At 43.8% G+C, this 25,235-nt stretch overlaps 1 protein-coding gene across 4 annotated transcripts in view; it reads right to left on the reverse strand.

Annotated features, from left to right (window-relative positions):
* Positions 1 to 20,099: 20,099 nt before the first annotated feature.
* CLIC5 (chloride intracellular channel 5) overlaps positions 20,100 to 25,235 on the reverse strand; it is a 66,628-nt gene continuing 61,492 nt past the window's right edge. For 3 of the 4 annotated variants that reach the window (XM_035560210.2, XM_035560211.2, XM_035560212.2), the window contains exons 5-6: positions 22,829 to 23,010; positions 20,100 to 20,357 (exon numbers count right to left, since the gene is read on the reverse strand). In XM_035560210.2, the coding sequence (XP_035416103.1) occupies positions 20,190 to 20,357; positions 22,829 to 23,010 (350 nt within the window). In that variant the 3' untranslated portion in view covers positions 20,100 to 20,189. Of the gene's footprint in view, positions 20,358 to 22,821; positions 23,011 to 25,235 lie in introns of all 4 variants that reach the window. The other variant, XM_035560213.2, reaches the window with a different exon arrangement.

The raw sequence follows: 25,235 nt of genomic DNA on the forward strand, positions 1-25,235 counted from the left end.
CAACCACTTAATCCCCCCAGACAAGGCATGCATCCTGCTGAAGTGCATAATCCACACGCTTGGGTGTTTTTTACCACAGCCTGTAATCACCACCAGTTTGTACATCTCCGGGCTGTCCTGAGAAGCCACACATCTCCTCACAATGCTCCTGCTGCTGGGATGGCCAGGACCAGGAAGGGGATGGCCACACAGGGACAGCCACCAAGCCACAGCTTGGCTGGAAAAGGGGCTGCAGAAAACTGGTTTCACCTCAAGTGGGGTCGGACACCCAAGGTCAGATGTCCCCTCTGAACCAGGACCTTGGTCACTCTGCCTAGAGAGCATGTGGGCACGTACCACATTTGAGTGACCGGGAAGCTGCTTAAAATAAGGAGAAAACACTTTGAAAATGTCATCTCCTCCACTGCCTTCGGTGCCCAAAGTTATGTTTGTACAAATATATCAGGGGTATCAAGAATTTCATAATGATACTCCCTCACCCATGGTTCCAGTTAAAACCGCTGTAATAAACAAAACATACAGAGCACATCGCTGGCACCAGAGGCTATAATTTTCTCTGAGCAGAAATATTACCAAAAAAAAAGAAAAGAAAAAAAAAAGCAGGATTTCATCCAGTTCAGGAAGAAATCTATGCAGATCTTTCCTCTCATTAAACTTCTCAACTATTATTAAAGTAAAGTGAGTAGCCAAAAATTCTTTGATGATGACATTGAATCATTTGATGATAGAGTGTTTTGGGAAAGTCTACAGATGCAGATCACTGCTAAAAACCTTGAGTCCCAGGAAGAATTATCTTTCAAATGTCATGATACTTTCCCTTTTGTGGGGGAACACTTTTAACTCTCTTTGCCAAGTGAACTCTACATTTTCTCTTAAATACTTTGTTTTTCAGCTATGAGGAAAACAAATTATATATATGATGCTTTTTCTTCTGAGGCTGCTGAAGGTCTTGAGTGATGGCAAAGAGAAAGTAAGCATGAAGGCGAAAAATGTTGCTACTGTAATATGTGAAACATGCAGTCCTTGGGAATATCAGGAATAAAGGTGTTTATTTTCTTATTTTCTTGCTTAAGACAATTCAGAAATCCATGAGGAAAATGTGAGTTACATAGCGAACAATTCATCGCTGCATAACTCCTCATTATTCAAAATTCTATTATCTACATATCGTTATTTTTCAGGTTATTATTACTATCCAGGTATTACTATTCAGGTATTACTATTCAGGTTATTATTAACCCATTATTTAGGTTTCACTATTTTTTTGTGCCCAGTGGTGGACACTTTAAAGAAGACCTGATTTGTAAAGGTGTTGTTCAGAGGATGGAGTTATATGAAGGTGCTTCTCTTGCTGTATCACCCCCATCTGGTGGCATGGACCTTCTCCCTGATTTTGGCTTTTCATTAAACCAAAAGAGCATGTCTTCAAGTACATGCACCAAGTACAAGCCAGACCACGCAATCCCATTGACTTCAAGCCTGTATTTACAGGTAAGTATGTGACCATGTGTATTTTCAAGTGTGAGTCAAAGAAACAAAAGATCCCATCCAAGTTGTGCCTGGCCAGCTTTTAGCACCCACGAAAATAGGCTGGGGGCTGTCTGTGTTGTCCTCTGAAATTGAAGCAGGAATAATTTCTTCCTCCTCTTCATTCATATTTCATCTGTGCCCAGAGGCACCAACAGTAAATTGTGAGTCCCCATTGTTACATGCCATGGCACACACAGATGAAGATGTTCACCCAGCCCATGTGTCAGAGGACAGCAAATGACTAAGACAGGTGGGGGGACACAAGGCAGCAAGGACTGCTGGCCAAAAATAGACCATTTCTGTGCTCTGGAAGGAATTGTCCCTTTTGAGCTGTCATCTTACTCAAGAATGTGATTTCATTTCCAAATAGTGACTTTAAATGAGATAGTTAACAGAATCACAGAATCACAGAATCATCTAGGTTGGAAGAGACCTCCAAGGTCACCCAGTCCAACCTCTGACCTAACACTAACAAGTCCTCCACTAAACCATATCACTAAGCTCTACATCTAAACGTCTCTTAAAGACCTCCAGGGATGGTGACTCAACCACTTCCCTGGGCAGCCTATTCCAATGCCTAACAACCCTTTCGGTAAAGAAGTTCTTCCTAATATCCAACCTAAACCTCCCCTGGCACAACTTTAGCCCATTCCCCCTCGTCCTGTCACCAGGCACGTAGGAGAATAGACCAACCCCCACCTCTCTACAGCCTCCTTTAAGGTACCTATAGAGAGCGATAAGGTCGCCCCTGAGCCTCCTCTTCTCCAGGCTAAACAAACCCAGCTCCCTCAGCCACTCCTCGTAAGACTTGTTCTCCAGACCCCACACCAGCTTCTTTGCCCTTCTCTGGACTCTCTCGAGCACCTCGACGTCCTTCTTGTAGCAAGGGGCCCAAAACTGAACACAGTACTCGAGGTGCGGCCTCACCAGAGCCGAGTACAGGGGGACAATCACTTCCCCTGCTGGCCACGCTGCTTCTTATACAAGCCAGGATGCTGTTGGCCTTCTTGGCCACCTGAGCACACTGCTGGGTCATATTCAGCCAGCTATCAACCAGTACTCCCAGGTCCTTCTCTGCCAGGCAGCTTTCCAACCACTCATCTCCCAGCCTGTAGCGCTGCTTGGGGTTGTTGTGCCCCAGATGCAGGACCCGGCACTTGGCCTTGTTGAACTTCATACAGTTGACCTCAGCCCATCGGTCCAGCCTATCCAGATCCTCCTGCAGAGCCTTCCTTCCCTCGAGCAGATCGACACACGCACGTAACTTGGTGTCATCTGCAAACTTACTGAGGGTGCACTCGATCCCCTCATCCAGATCATCGATAAAGATATTGAAGAGGACTGGCCCCGGTACTGAGCCCTAGGGGACTCCACTAGTGACCAGCCTCCAACTGGATTTGGCTCCATTCACCACAATTCTTTGGGCCCGGCCATCCAGCCAGTTTTTAACCCAACAAAGTGTACGCCAGTCCAAGCCACGAGCAGCCAGTTTCTTGAGGAGAATGTTGTGGGAAACGGTGTCAAAAGCCTTACTGAAGTCAAGGTAGATCACATCCACAGCCTTTCCCTCATCCACTAAGCGTGTCACTTGGTCATAGAAGGAGATCAGGTTCGTCAAGCAGGACCTGCCCTTCATAAACCCATGCTGACTGGGCCTGATTGCCTGGTTGCCCTGTAAGTGCCGCGTGATGACACTCAAGATAATCTGCTCCATGAGCTTCGCTGGCACTGATGTCAAACTAACAGGCCTATAGTTCCCCGGGTCTACCCTCCGGCCCTTCTTGTAAATGGGCGCCACATTTGCTAGCTGCCAGTCGACTGGGACCTCTCCTGATAGCCAGGGCTGCCAATAAATGATGGAAAGTGGCTTGGCCAGCTCCTCCGCCAGTTTGCTCAGTACCCTCGGGTGGATCCCATCCGGCCCCATCGACTTGCGTACATCCAAGTGCTGTAGCAGGTCACCAACCATTTCCTCGTAGACAGTGAGGGCCACATCCTGTTCCCCATCCCCTTCCACCAGCTCAGGGTACTGGGTAAGCTCAGGGTACTGGGTAACCATAGCATGCTGGTTAGAAAATCAAGATTAATTATTTTGGTGGGTATATGAGAGCGTTTCCAAACCGGAAGTTTTATATGGAAAATTTTGACAAGATTTCATTTTATAACGAGAATTTCCTTTTGGTTGAAAAATTTCTTTCATCTGAGATAGACGTGGTTGAGAAGAGCCCCTAACTGATGAGTCACATGCAGAAGATCTATGAGCTGTGCCTCCAAATTTACCAAAACTGATGATTAAAATTAGCTGTGCCCCTGGAGCTCCAAGGCACTAGGGCGGCAAGGGGTTTCCAGCCAGGTCCATGCAGGTGCTGAGCTCTCGGGATCCCTGCTTTTGGGATGCTTCTGGGAGAGTGCAGGACGTCACCACCCTCACCAAGGTGTAGATAAAGCAGGAGAGGAGTAGATCCATGATGTTTGTGCCTTTGGCTGCTGTCACGGTGTTGGCTGTGAGGAGATAAGGGGTTGCTGGCTAATATTATTTATGAACTGCATTTTTTGCCCTTATGGTGAACATGGTAGACCTCAGATGGGAGGCCAAAAGCTAACATGGGTCATGGGACAGATAGATGTGGCAAATGTAGCAGGAGAGATGAAATAGCAGTGAGATTGTCATGATTATTCCATCTCTGTTGTCCTACATGGTCCCAGCAATGAGTGAAAATAGGGACACCTCTCTGAGGGGAACTTTTCAGAGAAGGGTCTCATATACTTTTCTCATATAGACCCAGCAGATGGTAAAAAGACCCTGAGAAGACAGCATACTTCAGGGCTCTTACTTTCTCTCCCCAGCCCACTGCCTCTAGGTTTCTCTTGCAACTCACCAGTTGCAAGAGAATTCTTCTCCCTTTCCTTTCAATGGAGCCCCTGCAATCCCCTCTATTTATGGCAGGAATAGGAAAGCTCGGATGATCCTATTCCTCATACATTAGTGACCAGAACATGAGGGCTGAACTGAACATCACCTGGACAATCCTTCTTCAGTGAATAGAGTCTCCAATAAGACTTCTTTTTCCCAGTTGGATCACAAATTCCTGGGAGCTGTACAGTCATTTCAAGCACATATTATATTACTGACATACAGCTTTATGTTTTTTTCATTATTATATTGCTATATTATTATAACAGTATATCAGGCTGTGTGGAAACCCTCTTTCAAAGGTGGCTGTGCCAAACGATCCTGGTGCTCCCCACCCATTCACCATCCATCACTGTCCCTTATGCTTCCCCGTAGTTGTTCTGGTGGAAGGGATTAACCAAGTGCTCTGCCATCAGCGGCTGGCAGAGTCTGTCAGGCTTGTGCACAACCATCCTCATTTCTCACCCAAACTACTCCAGACAGCTACCAGCATCAGCATAAGGAGATCTCAGGCGACCCTTCATCTGTGGGCATAGCTGCAGAGGTTGTAGCAAACCCCTGCGACAAGGACACCTTCCATGGGCTCAGCTGCTTGCTTAGCAAACTTCCGTCCATGGCATTGGTTGCAGCACCCAGGTGCTACCGAAATAAAAGGGGCCTGATTTACTGGGCAGGGAGGGGAGGACGTGAGAGGGGTGATCTCAGCCCTCTGCTCTGCCTGGGGTGGTTGGTGCCACCATGGTCCTTCCCCCACCAGTTTAAATCAGGTTGTGCCTCTCCCTGAAGAGTGAGCAGTAAAAACAGATTAAAATGTGACTTGTTGAATAGCAAAGCAAGAGAACAAAACTCCCCAGACAGCTGCTTTTCCCAAACGTGCCCTTTCCAACAGGCAGCTGGAATGGATAAAGCCATCATTATCCCTTCACATCCAGAGAGCATCGCAGGGAGAGATGCACAGAAAGCAGCCTCTATCCTACCTGGTGGGCACAAGAGCCTCACACAAAAGTAAATCCTGGGGCAGAAGTAGTGCAGGAACATTGAGAAAATGGTTTCCTTGGGTTTTACATCAGCAAATATCACATCATCTAAATCCCTTGGTGCTTCTGCATCTTCCCGGCCCCGGTGCTGCCAGCCATGCCTGTAGAACCCTGATGAAGCAGAGACCCATGCTGCTCCCCCATGCCCGGCGCAGATGCTCAACAGCCCATAGTTTGGCTGCCAAAGGAGCCCCAGAATCAGGCTGGTGTCTGTAGGAAACAATGGCATTGTTGCCACTGGAATAAACATCCTGGTGGCCCATTTGTGTTTATCTGGTATTTCCATTCTCTGCTGATTAACCCAGCCAAGTGAGATCTTCATGTGGTAATTACAGCACAGCTCATTTGTGTGTGTTTTACAATGGTGTTGATATAATCCCACTAGAGCACCCCAAGCATGTGCAAGGAGTTCCCACCAGAAATCTAAATAACGCCCCAGTGCTGCTGACAGCTTAATAACATGACAAAGTTCAGTCTCGCTGGATGTCAGGGACAGGAATGCGGCTCAGGCTGCTCTGACCTGGAGCTTTCAAAATACCATACAGTTGGGGCTGAGCGTTTGACAAATAACCTTTTCTTTGCCTGCTCGAATCCATCAGACGTTACCAGGTGCCACGGAGAGGCCACATGCCACTGTTAAAATGTTAAATTGAGTGGCACAGCCATCAAAAGCTCTGGGGAAGGACATTTATCTTTATTATTATTGTTATTAATAATGCAGATATTGCTGCGCGTCGCATTCCAAGGTATTTTTGCAGCATTAAATCATCCAAACGCCCATCGACGGCCCTGATAAATCACACAATAAACCAAAATTCAATACAGCTGTCAGCCCAGACCCTGAGCAAAATCTCAGGGAGCTTAATTATAAAGTTCAGGCAGGGACTGAGCCTGTTTGCAGCAGGATGAGCAGCAGCATGGCAGGGCTGTCGCAGGCACTCAGAAAAGGCTGCATCAGCCCTCTCCTCCTGCTCATCAGTGTCCCAGCACTGCTAACAGCAGTGGGATGGGGATGGCTGCAAATAACAGCATTTCTCAGTGTTTTCCTCTTTCTACTTTTTTTTTTTTCCCCGCTGTTTCTTTACTTTTACCTCAAGCTGTTTCTCTCTGTATTATTTTTCCTTTTCTTTTTGCTCCTCTCTTTTCCTCCCATTCTGTCCCTCTCCCCCATCACTTGCCTTCGATCTCACCATCCCTTCTTTGCTCTTTCCCTCTTCTTCCCCTCCTTATCCCACTCCCCGCCCCCCCCCCCCCCCATCAAAGAAAGGAAACCGTAACCCAAAAGAAGAACAAGAATTGAACCTGTGCCAATGCAATGGGCCAAGAGGCTACATATGGAACCAGCAAATCACAGAGCCATGAAGGATGTTAGTGATTTAAAGTTATGTATATTGAAGTCTGGATCTTAAAATGAATCCATAATGGTAGAGGTAACTAATGGAGAGACTTAACTGACAGCAAGCAGAGGTTTTTCTTTAACATCGTTATGTTTCCACAAACTCCTCTTTTCCGGTCCCCACCCTTCCCCTGCTCCCCTTTCTGATTAGTTCAACATCCAGGCTGACAATGAAAAGCTAAAGCTGCTGCTTTATGTATAAAGATTTAAGCCCATACACCATAAATATGAGTGCTGCTCCGGCTGGATGCAGAGCAGGGCATCCCATGGGCAGCGACAGCCACGGGGCTCTCCCTGGAAATCATGCCCCATGGCAATAGGTATTGGGTTTTCCTGCCCACGGGTGTATGGCAGCACAAATCTCTCTGCAGAGTGGTGAATCACCTCCCCAGGATGAGTGGCAAAAGCCAGCTGGTCCCCTGAGGCATCTCACGTATCAACTGCATCAATTTTCTGTGATCATTGCAGATACCCCAAATTAAAATGCTGCTTGGAGGGAAGGATGCCACCACGTCTGTGCGCACACATGTACAGATGTATGCATTTGTGTATGCATAAAGAAAAACTACATTAAAATATTACTAAATGTGTAAAGTCAAACACACCGAGCTTAGTGTATATAACTATATGTATAGCTAGTGCATATAAATGAATGTATAGGTACTTCTGTCTGGATTGTGAAAGTCCTCCTGGCTCAGGCCAGTTGGCACCCTCCCAAACTCATCCATCCCCAGCATGGTCTAGATTTCACTTGTCCAGGGACTGTTTCTGACAAGCAGTTCACAGGCAGCCATCCAGTTTAGGAGGGTAAAACCAGTATGGGTTTTGTGCCATTCTGAGTCATTTTGTGCCAGCTCATCCCAGAGATCAGGAACATTCCCAGCACACTGTATTTCCTGGTGTAGCAGTACCCTGAAACTGATGGGTTGTGCAATGTGCTATGAGAAGTGATGACTTATATAGGTGAAACTGAGCATCCAAAGCAAAGAGAAAACTCTTATCTGAGGTTCTCAGTCTTGGTTCCCAGGCTGTGACATATCATCCTTCTCCCTTAGGAATACATGAAGAGATCTAATGAATGTTGGTGAATCATAGAAGCATTAAAGTTGGAAAAGACCTCTAAGACCAAATCCATAGAATGTGTTGGAAGGACCCAAAGCCCATCCAGTTCCAACCTCTGCCATGGCAGGGACACCTCCCACCATCCCAGGCTGCCCCCAGTCCCATCCAGCCTGGCCTTGGGCACTTCCAGGGATGGGGCACCCACAGCTCCTCAGGGCAGCCTGCGCCAGGGCCTCACCACCCTCACAGTAAAGAACTTCATCCTTATATCTAATCTAAACCTACCCTTTTTTAGTTTAAAACTGTTTCTCCCTGTCCTGTGTAAGAGAAGCACTTACCAAGAGCACTGCTGCAGAAAACACACAACACCATGACTATTTTGAGTATCTTCCTAACAGGCTGAGAAATAAGAGATAAAGAAGGTCCAGCACCACACGTTGCTGAGAAAACAAATAACATTACCATTTTATAGTGGTCATCCAATGGGCAGAACTTGTGTGGGATGTAGTACACGAGCAGATGAAAGCTGGTACCACAACCGCTATGTGCGAGGGGGCAAATGAGGATTGCACAGGAGACCTGAGCTCTGGCAGGTTTTTAACTAGCAAGTGCTTCCCCTGGCACTGTTAATGCTCTTTAATGTTCTTTTAACAACGGGTTGAGGGAAGGGGTTGGCCTGTGATAAATTCTTTCTCGCACTTCTCATTGAACATACTTCCCCAAACCTGTGGTGTTCCTACACAAGGGAAGTAGAAGAAATCCCCCCCATTATATCTGCCCTACAACTTGGGAGCAGAAGGGTTACTGAAGCACTAAAGAAAACACCTCTTTTTTTTTTTTTTTTTGGCAATATGGTCTTTCCACACTGCTGCACCTTCTTCCCTATGGCATGAAATTCCCCTTTGCCTTCCACAATGCTTATTTAAAAAGACGCTTCAACAAATGAAAGACCCTGGGGTGCGCACACAACGCACGGGGCTGTGTCTCCCTCCAGCTGCAGAGCTGCAGAGTGGGTTGTGGACCAGCCACCAGCTCCTCGTATCGTCCCCATCAGCCCTGGGACGTGGGTGCTGGAGCAGCCAGCTGCAGTCCTGAGCACCATTCTGCGGGTTTTTCCTTCTCCCCCATGCTTCACAAGGGAAAGCCGAGATGCTGTTAGCAGTGGCTGAATATTGGCTAGATTACGGGGCATGTGGGTATAGCCTATATTTATTTTTTTAAGTATATATTTGTTTGATGTTTTTGCAAGCATCTGCTTAAGATTTCTGTGCTTATCTAACGGGAGGAAAGAGCCCATTCTTCCCAATTCAGTGCAAGAAAATGTCATAACGCTGCTGGGCCCCTTTGTTTCATCCTGCGCCAGAGGGACTCCATCGTTCCTTTTGCTACTTCTTGGAGAGCCAAAAGCAGTGGCTGGCAATTAAAGGCATCTGCTGGGCTCACGAAAGAAAGGCATGCACAAGATATGAAGGATGGATGACACCTGAAATGTCTAAACTCTTGCCTGGCGCAGACTGGACTGATTGCAGCGTGTCTGGCAGGATGTGTAGAGCGTTACCGCAGGTATCGAGATAAAATAAAGAAAAACCAAACTAAACCCTCACTGACAAACTTCCCCCCAGCCCATCCCTGAAGGAAGAGGTGCTAGCAGCTCGGTGGAGCCTGCTGAGGACTCTATTTTTCATGTGGCAAGCATGGAGAGACAGCAGAACAAATCCCTGCCAGACAGAGCGATTAGCTGGGCAGAAGGAACCCGTCAGAGCCCAAATGACCAAAAAAATGGACGGTGGCATAAAAAGTCTTCTGTGGAAAGGGAGAAGCTTTGGTTTGTGCAGAACAGATGCACAAAGAATGATAAAATTAGATGGGAAAAATAATGAGTGATTCAGGTTGTTACTCACCCATTTTTCACCATTCAGGTCTACAATCACAATCACACACAGAAACGCCCTTTTTTTGACACAAGGCTTAATGGATCTGTTGCATTCACTACTGTAACATGTCACCTAGAGCAGTGTCAGGTTTGTTCATGTAATGAGAGCTGTAGCCACCTATTTTTGATGAAATAAACACTGAAAACACACTCGTATGGAAAACGTTTTGTGTGAAATCAGTGTGATGAACCCTAGGAGCTGGGGCTCCTGGCACTATCCTTTGGAGCATGCAGTCCTGGCCATCCTTGGGCTTGCTCCAACAACAATGAGCCAAGGAGGAACATGAGGCCAACACTTAGCAGCTTGGGTTCGAAGACTTTGAAACAAATTCTCATTTTTATATGACAGATCACTTCAAGAGAGATGTGGCACTAGAGGGATGTGGCCAACTGGGTACAGTCTTTGATGATGAGAAGAAAAGTTGAAATATAAACCAGGAGGAATCCTACTCATTCCTTTCTAGTTGCAGATGTGGGGTGAGAACTCTTGTTTCAGATGGATGGTGATTGCTTGTCATTTACTAGGAAAGGCTCAGAGCCTCTATCTCTAATGCTTCTCTGGAAGTGGTTTGCTTTGTGGAAGCTAAATTCAAAATGTTGTGCTGCAATAAAATTTGCAATACTACACATTGGTGTATCATAACATCAGAAGCCAATCTGAGCCAAGCCAGCCAGCCCTACCTCAGCTGTGTCCAGCCTCACAGCAGAAGCAATATAATATCAGAAGCAATGTACAAAATAAGGCAAGTGGAAACATACTTCTCCCTGGACCTCCTCCCATCCCAGGTATTTGGGGACTTCTTAACCTGGACATTTCATCCAAACTTTCATGTTTAACAACTTTAATGGATCTGTTCTTCATAAAGTTGTCGTATTCATGTTTGAACCCCATATTCATTTTGATCTGCACAGCACCGGCTGGAAAAGGGTTCCAAAGTTTAATTATACTGTGCAAAAATGTACTTTGCTATGTTTGCTTTAAACTTGCTTCCTGGTTGTTTCTTCAGGACCTCCTAACCTGTGATACGAGGAAAACTGAATAATAATTGCCCATTTCACATGATCCATTGTTCTGTAGACCTGTGCTATAACCCTACCAGCTCTCATATCCTCTGTGCTGTGCTTGGGGAGTGCTCTGGTCCAGACCAACATAGTACCACCAGGGATATGATCTATATGGCATCAGTGTCTGGGGCACAAAGCTTATACCTGGTCCTATTTCTTCTTCTAGAACAGATGCACGGCACAAAGCTTACAACTGGCCCTGTTTCTTCTTCTAGAATAGATGCAGCTTATTTGTCCTTGCTGTCTTTCCCTTTATTTCTATTCAAGCTGATTTAAGATCCCCTGATGAGTATAGCTACATCCAAGCTGTGGGTACACTTTTCTTGCAGCCACTTCTAGAATCAACGGAATATTGCCTGTTTAAAAAAAAAATAAATAATATAAAATTAAAGTCATCAAATTAAACAAAAGTTCAGGAATAACCCAATGAGAAAATAGACCACTTTTATTCAAATTCTCAAGTGTTGATCACTCTTGGAATATAGGATTACAAACAGCTCCGATTCAGGAAGGTGGATTTCTTCATTTAACAAATACTCATTTGAAGGTTACATGAGAAATATTTGCTAATTTATCCAAAGGCTTAAAATGAAACAATGAGCAGATACTTTTTAATTTAATTTTAAAAATTAAATTCAACTGTTTCTTCAATAATAAAATATGCTACCTACTATATAAAAAGGACATTGAATTCATTCACAGTTGACAAAATACAGCCACACAATCTTAATGTTAAAGGCAAACTGCAATGACATTTTAATTACATCATTCCTAATATATATTATGAGTGTTAGAGCAGCACACAAAGGCTCTAATCAGAGTCCTGTTGTGCTAGGAGCTGTACATACAAAGAGGAAATACATAGTTCCTATCCCAAAAGGTTACAGTCTGACCTAAAATTATCCATTAACATAGGATGTGCCTCGATGGAAAATCACAAGTATGCAAAGGGATTTATCCTGTCTTTCTTACCTGATGTAGACCACTAGATGCACAGTTACTTTCCACAGTCTTTAAGAGTTCCTGATTTTGCTTTCCTCCCAGCAGATCAGCAGATCCAACAACAATTAGGTGTTTTGGAGATTGTTAACATTTTGGTGGAGGAAAACCAGCCCTGAACTGGGGGCTGGGCTGATACCTAAAAATCTTAGTATCGTTGAGTTACTTTTTGTCTGTACCATGCCCTGAAGATGTTGCAACCCAGATTTTGTTTCTTAATGTCATTGAAAGTTTTAAGCAACTGTGGGTCCGTTTAGGGCCATTCAGGTCGCTGTACAGGTTGATTTCACACAGAAGATGGAAAACTTGTCCATACACCTCTTAGGACTTCCAGACTGTTCCTACTCTCTCAGTGGAAGGACAGTAGCATGTACAGTGGGCTCCCCTTCCTCTCTTTCTATCTCAGCCCCCTCTAAGTAACCAGGATTGTGCCACAAATGAGTCAGGATTTGAAAATGAGTGGTTTTTGAGGGGGAAAAAAAAAGCATTTCTGCTCACCCTCAAATCTCACTACAAAACTTGGTTTTGATCTTCAGGCTTTAAAATTGGAAACAGTCAGACTAGGAAGATAAATCTGTCAATCGCTAGGTCATAAATTGCTAAGCAATATGGAGCAGGACTCTTCAAAAACAATTTTTTAAGGAGAAAAAAAAAGGAGAAGATAGGATCATCGCTATGAGGACCTGTTCCCCAGAAACCAAAGAAGGGAATTGCTTCACAACCTCCAAAAATACAGCCATGTGCACAAGCAGTCAGTTTTGCACTAGAAAAGAGGGTTGGGTTGGGGGTTAGGGTTTTTTTCCACCATGTTTTCCTACTGCTAATAAAGCCCAGTAATTTGCAGCACAAAACAATGCAATATACTCCAGGTTTATTTGCAACCAAAGGCTTGGACACAAACTGGCACTGGAAATGAGAAGGGAGGCAAGGTGGCAGCTCAGGATACTTGAGGGAACATTTCTGAGCAGTTTAGCAGGAGATTATTGCTTCGGCACAGGAGTCTCCAAGTGCTGAAGCAGGACAGGGTGCACGTCACCGTACCAAAATTGCCCACCTTGGGTGCGTGCGGTGAGAGGCAGAGGGCCCACGGCTGTGTTTCAATGCTCCTGCCCAAGCAATACAATTTGAACAGAATGAAGCACGCTCCTGTTGTGCCTCCCCATGCTTAGAAAATAGATCTGGAGTGTTATAAAGGGGAAACGGCTGATGACAAAGCTGCTCCTTGGACTCACTCCTGAGCCCTTGTACACTGCAGTTGCCGATGTTGGGCTGATTTGGTGGCTGTGCTGCAGGTAAATGTGGCTGGTGTGGGTTAGCCAGCATATCTGGGTCTGTGTGGTTGTGCTCCTGCTCCTGCACACCTCAGTGGTGAGGCTCTTGTTTATTCCAGTGGGAACAGAAACAAATGCCCAGCTAACAACTGTGCCATTTCAGGAGTAGTTTTCCTCTTTATGCCACCTTCCACCCCAATGTACTTTTAGAGCACTGTTGGATTAAATAATGCAGATAAATAATAAAGTGTCTATACATATAAATAGATATAGCTTACATGGAAGTAAACTGTTGTACAGTCAATAATAAAAAAAATAAAAATAAAAATATCCAAAATCTGAGATTTGAACTGAATTTTAAATCCCTCTTGCAGTATCTGGATTATGCTGTTCATTTACTCCTAAACATACTCCTTAAAACAAGCTGTAATCTTCCTTGCTTAAATGATTTGGTCAGAATCACACTTCTTTATGTTTTATACCACAGCTTATTCCCAAAGCTGGGGATAACCACTCATTTCCTGAAAACTCTTAAAAACATCCTTAATGAAAAAAGCTGAGAAATCTGCTGTTTTCAATGCTATTTACTTATTGCTTACCTCCAAACTAAAGTAGTTAATTTGATGGAGAAAAAAAAAAAAAAAAGAAGTGGAAAAGAAGAAGATTAATGTGGTGCCCTTAGCTATTTCCCAAATTCTTCAGAGTTTATGGACCTAGGGAGACAGGGAAAGAGCAACTTCTCAGCAGTGCAGCAGAATAGGCTGAAATGACCCTGTGAAACTCAAGCGATTCTGGGAATTAAAGGATGTTCCCTCCTGCTACGGTTCTACACTGCAAACTGCTTTTAGGGCTCCCAGTAGTACCCATTAGCAATGGCCAAGCTTTTCAGTTTTAATTTAATTTAATTTAATTTCTACCAACAAATTCCACCCTGTGGTGAGAATTGACAGTATCATGTTGAGAGCCATTAAAGCATATTTGGATTGTTTTTACTCTGTGCATATATATATATAAAAACACAAAATCCCCTACCCTTCTTAGTTTTCTTTAGACAAGCCACTTCATAATAAGAGTGAGGCAGACACAGCGGAGGCATCGTTATGCTGTGGGATACCACCACAGGGAGTGCTGTTGGAGGTAGAGCAGAACATGCCTTGGCATCACACTGTCAGCATGGCTCTGCTCCGAAGCGCCCCGGTGATAAACCAGAAGGGAGCCTGGCAGCTCTGGCAGCATCCCCCCAGTTGAAGCTGGGACAGAGCTGGGTCCCTGATCCCATATAAGCCGTAAGACCCCGTATATCACTGCTGCTTCCTTGCCTCTTTGAGTGCTTTCTGTTCTCTGAGGACATCTTCACGCTTGAAACGGCTTCATGCTTATGTAGCCTTGGGCTCTGCTGGGAATTCCTATTGGGAATTCCCCCACTGGGAATTCTGCCACTGGATTTCAAAGCAAATGGAATAATAATGCTCTTCGTTAATATAGGCTTTTCTGTCATGTCTTTTAGGCCGCCATCCAGCCAAGCAGGCAGGCACATGTTTAACATTAAACACATGAGCAGTCCCTATTCACACGCTGCAAGCTAGAAACACTCATTAGCGCTGCATCGCGGCCCCGGCTGAGCTGCTAACACACTTCAGCCCAAGAGCTGGGCTCAGCAAAAGGTGGCACTGAAGCCTTTCATCATGGTTGCACCATCGCTGGCTGAGCAGCTTCGGCGCTGGCTTTTCCTACCTGAATGCCACAAAAGGGCAATGGCCCAGTAGGGGTGGGGGTCTGCCTGGCAGCGACCCGCTGAGCTGTGACAATGTCATCACACAGAGCTGCTTAGCTGATGAGCCCAGCTCAAAGCACGTCACATTCAAGTGCATCCCTCTGGAGTATTTTCAGTGTTAGCAACTCTCCAATGAATGGTGAAAGGGGGATGATTTGGGGCAGCAGTGGAATGACAGGCTGCATGATCGCTGCAGGATGTGAAACGCTGCTGAGTCCTGTAATGGTGCGTGGTGAGTGCCTGAGGAGCTACACAGGAGGCTCCAGACCTTCATGTCACACGTTTCAAGCTTTGAAAGCCAGCGTTGGACAAGGTTCCCGTGCTTTCCTAGGGCTGCAGTGTTGCTTGGGACATGGGACAAGGAAATAAAACAGACCGATGCTTTCTTCTTGCCTTGCACATGACCTGGGAGGGGTCACTGCCTAGCACAGAGTTAGTGGACTGTTATAGTTTAGCACCAAAACAAACCAGCAGAGCCCTCCTGGCCAAGGAAATGGAACATTCTGTGACCAAGAGGGAACATCTCTATGTATCCTGGGAAAATCCATAGGCAAAGCCACCTTAAACAAAGTGACTTGTTCAGGTCCTAGCTGAAAATCACAGTCCAGAATAAACAGTCCATCACTCTTGGTTAAAGTATCCCAGATGAAAAGACAGATTTTTTTAAAAAATGCTTTGAATACTGTTTTTTTCCAAAAAATCATTACCTCCTTCAACTTCTCAACAAGTATAAGCCTCACAGCTTTCCTGCCTCCTCTGGAATCATTAGGTCATTGCAGTCATCAAAATTAATGAAGAGATGAAAGATTGAGCAGAAAGGCAAAATCGTACTGGAAAATTATTTCTTAATATGAAAAGCTATTCAAGAATAATGAATACATCTAGCAGAATAATAAACAACTGCAAACTTCCCAATGCCTGAAAGAATACATGTGAAGGAGGACACAAGACTTTGCATTTATTTTCCTGTTTAAAACACCAATTTGTTCTAAAAAGTCAGTGTTTCCACGTGCCTCTAGGGCCTTAAATGAGTGAGATTTCCACTGCCTACATTTTAGCAATACCCTAAACTCAGCTAGTTAGCCAAAGCTGGCCGTTCCAGGAAGGGGACTCTCTTTGCTTCTCACCTTTGCTGCTGGGGCAGTAGTGGGAGCAGGGCTGCGAGCCTTTGATGGACTTTGGACATCATCCTACAAGGTGGCTGGGTTACCCTAAAATGAGTTTCTCTGTGTGCCCACCCATGAGCACTCCCCTGGTTAGCAGCAAGGAAATGGCAGAATGGTTGTGGATAGCCTGGAGTTGACTTTCATCAGGGACAAGAGAGGAGGAAAGGTGGCTGGGTGTTAAATAAATAAATACATATTCAAAATTAATACTGTGCCCAATTCGGCTGGTCTTTCTTGCAGGAAAAAAAAAAAAAAAAAAGGATGTCTAGCTTCTTTGTGATACGGACTGCCGTTCCTCCCTGGCAGTGGCTTTTCAGCTGATGCAGACACAGGACAAGAGCTTGTAACCCATAGCTCTATATTCCCTACTATATTTCTACTGGAAAAAGAAAAAAAAATGTTTGTCAGAAGCCTTCTTTTAAACAGTGTTGAGACAGATACTCCCTTGGTCTTACCTGTACAGCAAGATGACCTCTTGGCAATTCAAAAAGTCTAACAAAAAATGAGAATAACTTGTATATGGGATCCTCTAGCACTCCCGTATCACTGGTAATAGAAGAAAAATCAATATTAGTTCCAATATGAATGGAGTGTTGGATTGACTGAATAGGGAGCTTTGAAATAAATATCTAAGAAATGTTTGGATGAAATGGACATCTTTACAGACATTTGGTCTGCATTTCTGAAATGTAGATGATTAAATCCACATTGTTGGCTTCTTCCCCCTCTGCACTATGTCTTTCTTTACATCTTGTAAAAAAATTTACGAACAAAGTTATTGTAAATCTGCAATGTCTGTCTTGTCACTTAGATTCTTTTCAGAAATGCTGCCTTGCCAATGTAGACATACAATCCTGTATGATTAATATTTATTACTTATAATTCTAAATACAATGGAAGGTCACCAAAAATACCCTGCGTAAAGGAGTCTGGAGCCCTTTAAAACCTCACTGGTGATGGATCCTCAGTCTTGAGAACTGGGCTCAAAATCTTAGCAAAACACTTTTCTATGTAGGATTTCCAGTACTTCCTGCTTCTGACTATGGCTGAAGCCAAAAAGCACAAAGGTGAGCAGAAGTTACAGATCTAAAAGCATGAGCCTGGATTTCAAACCCAAACAAAGGTCAGGGAATGCCTGAACCTGTCCATAATCTTGCATCAGCCTATAATAGAGTTATGAATAAAATGTAAAGTTAGGATGCAGAGTGAGACTTGAATTACCACAGAATGGGCACTGTAGCTGATGGGAAACGAGTTTAATTTTTACCTTCTCGTTTCTATCAATACATTTGTCCAGATGTTTTGTGTGTGTGGTGTTGCTAGAAAAGTGAAAATATTTTGGTTTTGTATTACTGATTGAAAGGAAGGTAGTTTGGGGATTTTTGGTTTTATAATTAAATCCTAAAAAGATTTTAAGACATTTTAAGGCAAACCATCTTACAAAAAGCTCATTGTGCCAACAGCTCATTTTCTCTTTGGTATAAGCCGAACCACTTTTAAACATCATTTTAAAAAAACAGATGTAATTTGAGGTTGCTGAGATCAACTGATTGTGATTTGGCCCTCTTCTAGCAAAACTGAAGTAAGACAGATTCGAGCATTTCAGAGCAGGATTCAGCAAACTGGTGAAGATCTGGAGATGGAAGAAATCAGGACAGCCCCTGAACTGGTTCATTTACCCTGCCTGCATCTGCTACATGTTTGTACAATCTTCTTTGGGGTGCTAAATGCAGTAAGCACAGAGCAAGAAGCTGTGTCTGCCTCTGCATCCTCATTCAAAGATCACTGCCACTGTGATTAAGCAAAGCCACTAACTGAAGTGCAAACCTGGAGAATGACAACTGAGGAAAAATGTAGGTTTTGTTCGGCATGCTCCTCGCCAAATCATACTGACAGTGAAAAAATCCCGGTGACCATCAATCAGACAGCAGACTTTTCACTTGAAACAAACTTGCACGGCACTGCTAATAGCACTCTGCTAAACTGACAGAGCCATCTTGCCCAGCATGCTGAGTGAAAACAAAAATCAAAAGACAGACAGAAAGGACCGAGTGGATTAAAATAAATAAATAAATAAATGCCTTAATTTAAAAAAAAAAAAAAATCACAAATAATTCCACACTCATGAAGAAATGTTTTTAACGAGCCACATGTGCATGTGCAGACACTTCTAATCTCATTAGATTTTTCTGGCTGCTATTAGTGTTCTCTGAGCCAGCTGATTTCTCAGCAATATTTTAAAGAGTGCAAGCCTTTGCCCTCCAGTCTAGCCGCTGTTACAATGACCCGTTCTAGGGGAAGACTTGGGAGCTCATGGATTTTCTCCGGAGGTTTTGGAAAGTTCAGAACAAATTGATCACTGCATGCGAAACAATAGTCAGCCACAAACTATCTTCAGAGTCAACGAGCAGCGCTCTGCTCCCAGCTGGGTTAGAGTGAAAAGTGGAATCCTCTCACCAAAGCAATGGGATGGCTTCAGATCATCACCGCTGTCACACAGCAGAGGCTGGCTTTACATGTTCTCTCCAGTCCTCTGGCTCTCTGGCTGCAAACAGGTTCCTTGTAAGGTTTCCTCATGGTCTCAGCTCACCAGTCTGGGGGTCCCCTCAAACCAGCGCAGCTCTCTACAGCTCTGATCAAAAGGAGAGCCACACCAGGTGAGAGCTCAGCTTTATTTCGTCTTTGAAAGCAATCGTAAGTGTTCCTAAACTGAAAACTGAGAGCCATGTACACTATGATACATATTAGGGCATGAGGGTTTTATGCAAAAGAGCTGTCATTCTGGATTTGCTACAGTAATGTGCAAATAATCACTACTCCAAAGCAGATTGTTTCAGGCAGATGCTCCAGATAGGACAAAATAATAGGCTTACAGAAACCAATCCAGAATCATTGAACCTCAGTGGCTGAACCTTGGAGGAGCGGGACTAAGGCATCATGCGTGGCTTTCTGCTAGTGTGCTTGCCAACCTTCTGGCTGGAAATATGCCTCCTCTCTGCTTCAGCCTGCCCTCTTTGAGGCTATCAGTGTGTACAGCTCCCTGGTAAGATGATGAGCGTTTGAAGGTGACCCATCTGGAGCCCAAAGTGAGGAAAGTGCTTCCCCTGTCTGGAATTCGAATGCAGCAACAGCTTGCTCCTGCCTATGCATGTTTCCCAAGATAGCAGTATAAAGGAACTGGCAGCTGTACAGTCAAGACGATGATATCCTACGTGGTTTGGTTAGCTGTGCCAATTCTGGCTATGGGCTTGACTCAATATGCTGCCCCCCTTAGTGCTGTCTCTACCAACTAGCAGATCCACTGGGCATTTTGGCATTAGCACCACTCTTCCAAGGGCTGCCTGCTCAATTGCTCATTCACTCTCTTTTACTTTAAAATTTTGGATCCAGCAGCATCATGCAAATTTTATGCAAAGTAGCATCTGCAAGTCTGACATATTCACTCAGGCTTCCCCCTCTTGCGCCAAGTTAAAAATAAATACCCTATAAACTCTTGGGCCTGCTAAGACAAAAAATGCATTCAGAGAGGTTTTTTTTAAATATAACTGCTAAGAGCATTACTCTTTTAGGGTCAAACTCTTTTTTTTTTTCCTCTCTCATATTTTGTTCCTGCCTCAAGAATTTCAATAGCATTGGAAAAAAGCGTCCTTGAAATAGCCTGCAGAAGAACCAGTTCTACGTGTCCCTAGCTGACTTGCTTTCAGCTAATATATTTTCAAAACTCCAAAGAAAACAGGTGCTGATATACCCCAACATGAAACAGGAACTAATAAAGTGGACTCATTTCCAATACTGATTATGAGTAATACTAGTTATGTCAGATTGTAGGTTCAGATTTCAAAAGGTCTCCACCCCCCATGCTAGAGCTGCCTTCTCCTTTCTGTGGGGAGAGGCAGATTTGCCCTGACCAATACACTTGAACAGGTGAAGTCATAGGGATGCCAACCGGATAGCATAATGATAAAATATATCTTAAGGCAACAAGGAGAAGTGTCTGTAAAATGGGAATCCCCCAGGGATGCTGAGCCACTGCTGGGGTCAGTTAGGACTTGCTAAGCCGCTTGGCCACATCTGCATAGGCTTGCTCAATTTCTTTGTCTGCTGCACAGGTGTTGGTGAATTCATCCCTGGCATATGCATTCTTCAGGTACCGCCAAAGGCCCGTCATCTCTGTTGGGAACTCAAAGTTGCGGTATTTCTTTGCAACAATCTAAAACGAAGACAAAAGAGAGAGAGAAAAAAAAAATCCTGCTGGTAATATATTTCCGGATTTCATTTTAGAGAGTTTCTTACTCTTTCTTGTAGTATAATTAACAGCAAAAGAGAGAAATGGGTAGTAAGATAATAGAACGGGTTGCCCAAAGAAGTTGTGGATTCTGTTATTGGAAGTGTTGGGTTGGACAGGTCTTTGAGCAACCCCATCTAGTGAAAGATGCCCCTGCCCATGATCTTTAAGGGTTCCTTCCAACCCAAACTATTCTATAATTCTATGATTTTTTTATATGCTTGGGGACACATGGGCTTATAATATAAAAGCTTGAAAAGTGAACATTGGTCATCCTGTGTCTTGCATACTACTTGGCATAAAGACACTCTAATACAATTGCCTGGCAACCATCAACAAATTGTGCCTTTTATGGTACCTAAAATTCATTAATTTTACTGTGTTATTTTCCAGTGTTTTCCGTCAGCTTTATGTGCATCACTTCTTAACTCTGAGATGCCAAATAAGGGATCCTACAGCCGAATCACACAAACACACAAAAAAAAAAAAAAAAAAAAAAAGCACCACACAATACATTTAGGGAAAGGCATTAGTAACAATTAATATATAACATTTTAATATTAATGATTATATTTAACATTACACTACATTATATATTTACTATATTTATATTTGTTATATATGTAATATATTTTATTTGGCCAATGAAGTCAGAGGATATAACCACCTACAGCTGCTGGAAGGCTTTATCTGTGTTCTTGAAAAGGAAATATTCAGGGTGGTATGGGTACCATGACTGAGAAACCAAGATGATTTAGCAGACATTATAAACAGGACTATTAGGATAAACTGGGGGGAGAAAATGATTATTTCAAGACTTGTTAGACTTGGAAATTGTCTATCAAGGGAAATTTTCGATTTCTAAAAACACTCAGGCCCTTATTCAGCAAAATATTAAAGTACATACTTAATTTTAAGCACCTGTATAGTCCATTGAAGTCAATGGGACTAATCTGTGTTTAAAGCTAGTTGGCTGGTTAAGTTGGGTTGGGACATTTCAATATTCCTGTAAGAATATACTGTATAGAATAATCCTGTGGTGACAGAATGAACTAGCTGATAGGAAGGGATGGATTAGCTGATTTAATGAGTGCTTCCAATCTCTAATTTTTCTGACAGTATAAAATTGTTCCTGAGCATAAATTACATACATATGTGCCACAGAGTTCCCCTTTATTTTTAAAGCACATGGTAGAGCTCTTTTCCATCTCAGATTTCTTAGGACAGTCATGTTCTCAGAAATGACTGTGATTTGTTTTTATTACCAGGATCCACTTGGTATATGAGGCCTTATGCTGTCCTAAACTTCATTTAATTAAGCATTCTTGTCTTCAGTGATGTTTCACACACACATGGGGAAGATAAAACCTGCTGAGCAACTAAAGATTTTCATAACTTCCAGCACCCATCTTTCATCAAAAGAAAAACTCCTAATAGTTTACCCTTTTCTTCCATCTGTAAAATACTTTTCAGATAATATCCTATGGTTATGTTTGTCTTTTAATCCTTTTTTGACATCTTTCATTTTATCACAAGGAAGCAGGAGCCATTAAGGGGCCACGCAGTGATTTTGCATTGTCTGACTCCAAAGTCACCAATGAAGATAAGCCAAAAAGAAAAAGAGCTAAACCTGTGAGGATATTATCACATTTCTTACCTGGTGACTTATGCCCTTTTTCTTTTCCTTTTGCATGTGTGCAGTCAGCTTCCAGGCTCAGTTTATGTTTTGGCTCACCGAGCCAAATTAGATGCATGACTTGGCTTTAATTCCTAGCTTTCTTGCTTGCCAAGGTCTGCCAGGTACTTGCTTTATTCTAAATAAACATGTAATCTGATAAATTAAATAAACGTAACATTTGGAAGTCAGGATGATGTACATCATTTGCACTGTACCAGCGACCATTGGACATCGTAAAACCTGGATCTCAGTGTTGACTTTGATTTGTTAACTTCTGTGTGTGAAACACCAGCTGGAACAAATATTCCACCAAAAGATGGAATGTCTCTTAAGTTACAAGTGGGTGGGAACTGACTAAAGTTTTGACATCTCTCTTAAGAGTAATGGGAAGTAATTAATATGAAATATGGCTTTTACCAGCAGCAGGGTAAGAATAAAGAGACAGGATACCCAGATCTTAATTTTGTCTTTGCTACTAACTAGTGATGGGACATTTTCCCCATGTATTAAATATGAAGTGGCTTAAGTGAACCTACAAGAAATACTGAGGAAAATGTGTTTCAAGCTCTGCTTCTCAACCTGTGTACTTGCTCACCCATGCTAGGGAGTACATAGTGGGTTAATACCTGGGCGTTACATAGTGTGTAGCACAAAACCTCATAATGTATGAACCAGGGAACTTCCCTGGCTTCTTTGTCCATCACATGGCACCTTTTACCGTGACAACATGGAGTTTGGGCAGAAGGTTACAGTCAGCAAGGGTCAGGTCATCGCCATCCAGAAACTTGCGTTTAGACACCTTCTCCTCTTCAGTGCTGTCTGCATCAATCTCCTCTGGCAGTGGGGTTCTCAGATAGTCATCCAGCTTCTTCAGAGCCTTCACCAAACCTTTTTCAAGGGCTATGCCAAAAAGTAACGAGTAAGTGGTTAGGGGAGAGTGAGAATTATTTAGAAACACTCATTGCCAGTGGCCATGGCACTATCAAGAAAATAAAATAGACAAATACACACACAAAAAGGTTGTAGTTTTACAACTCTACACACTTTCAGGGCAGTTAAAGGCAATAGCAACAGTTCCAAAGATGCTAACCTGAACTCTATAGAGCTATAAGATACACTATAACTGAAACAAAAGCAATATTACAAAAACTAAATACAAAGCTAGACAGAGCAGATGAGATAGTTAGCCATCATTAAGATTCCCCTTACTTCAGGTTCATTTAGGTGCAAATTCTCTCTTTGATATGTCTCAAAAGAAGTGCCACAATGGAGATAGGACTTTGGACTTCAATTACTAAGACGTTATCACACACTGCTGCTGGCTCTAAGGCATTCAAGACTTAAATTCCACTTAGACATAAAGCACAGCAGACTGTAAAATTTTTACTAGAAAAAATCAACCTTGGGCACAGAATTTGTGTTTGTGTGCTTTACTAGAAAGATAGTAGAAAAATCTGATAGTAACAATATGCTTATAGAAAACTGAACTGTACACACTGACTGTACCCAGGCTTACATGTTATTTAAACTGCAAACACTCTGGGGCAAGAAGGATCTTTTGCATCTCTGTTTAAAAGGTGACAAGCACGATGGGGTCCTGGCCCCTGACAAGTGCCCCAAACTGCTAAAGCAATATAAATAAGAAACAGCAAGAATTTACAATGTGAAAAAATAACAACATGACTCATGGGCTTCAGGCCAGAATTTCAGCTGGTGAAAATTACCTGCCATGATTTATACCTGCTGCAGACCTGGCCCGGAGTCAGTGTTTAAGGCCTAATCCTGTAAAATCTTGTATCTCTGAGTAACTTACTGCCATTTAAACTTCAGAGAGACTACTCAATGTGTCGAGTTACTCATGCGGCGTAGCACTACAAAGCCTAGGGAGATAAATATATTTATGGAGCACAATGTGAGCTTCAAAGGGCTGCCATTCAAATTGCCCCGTGCAGGGCAGGTTGCTGGCACAGGTAGCTCTTCTGGCTCTGCTGTCAGCCACTCCTGTATTTTTGGCATGAAGGGAAAGGCGGCACGTATGGGGCCATGGAGAGAGCAGGAGCCGAACACCACAGAACATGATTTCTCTGCTGCCCTGACATCCATTAAACCTTGTGCCAGGGGTGGAAGTCAGATTAAGCTGCCTGGAACCAGACCAGCCTGGCTGAACAGAGAGTTGTGGCTCGAGCTTAGGAGTAAAAGGAGGGTTTATAATCTTTGGAAAAGAGGGCGGGCTACTCAAGAGGACTATAAGGATGTTGCGAGGCTGTGCAGGGACAAAATTAGGAAGGCCAAAGCTCATCTGGAGCTCAATCTGGCTACTGCCATTAAAGATAACAAAAAATGTTTTTACAAATACATCAACACAAAAAGGAGGACTAAGGAGAATCTCCATCCTTTACTGGATGCGGGGGGAAACCTAGTTACAAAAGATGAGGAAAAGGCTGAGGTACTCAATGCCTTCTTTGCCTCAGTCTTTAGCGGCAAGACCAGTTGTTCTCTGGATACCCGGTACCCTGAGCTGGTGGAAGGGGATGGGGAACAGGATGTGGCCCTCACTGTCTACGAGGAAATGGTTGGTGACCTGCTACAGCACTTGGATGTACGCAAGTCGATGGGGCCGGATGGGATCCACCCGAGGGTACTGAGCAAACTGGCGGAGGAGCTGGCCAAGCCACTTTCCATCATTTATTGGCAGCCCTGGCTATCAGGAGAGGTCCCAGTCGACTGGCAGCTAGCAAATGTGGCGCCCATTTACAAGAAGGGCCGGAGGGTAGACCCGGGGAACTATAGGCCTGTTAGTTTGACATCAGTGCCAGCGAAGCTCATGGAGCAGATTATCTTGAGTGTCATCACGCGGCACTTACAGGGCAACCAGGCAATCAGGCCCAGTCAGCATGGGTTTATGAAGGGCAGGTCCTGCTTGACGAACCTGATCTCCTTCTATGACCAAGTGACACGCTTAGTGGATGAGGGAAAGGCTGTGGATGTGATCTACCTTGACTTCAGTAAGGCTTTTGACACCGTTTCCCACAACATTCTCCTCAAGAAACTGGCTGCTCGTGGCTTGGACTGGCGTACACTTTGTTGGGTTAAAAACTGGCTGGATGGCCGGGCCCAACGAGTTG

This window comes from Cygnus atratus, chromosome 3 (genome assembly GCF_013377495.2).
Source record: "Cygnus atratus isolate AKBS03 ecotype Queensland, Australia chromosome 3, CAtr_DNAZoo_HiC_assembly, whole genome shotgun sequence".
Classification (NCBI taxonomy): Eukaryota; Metazoa; Chordata; class Aves; order Anseriformes; family Anatidae; genus Cygnus; species Cygnus atratus.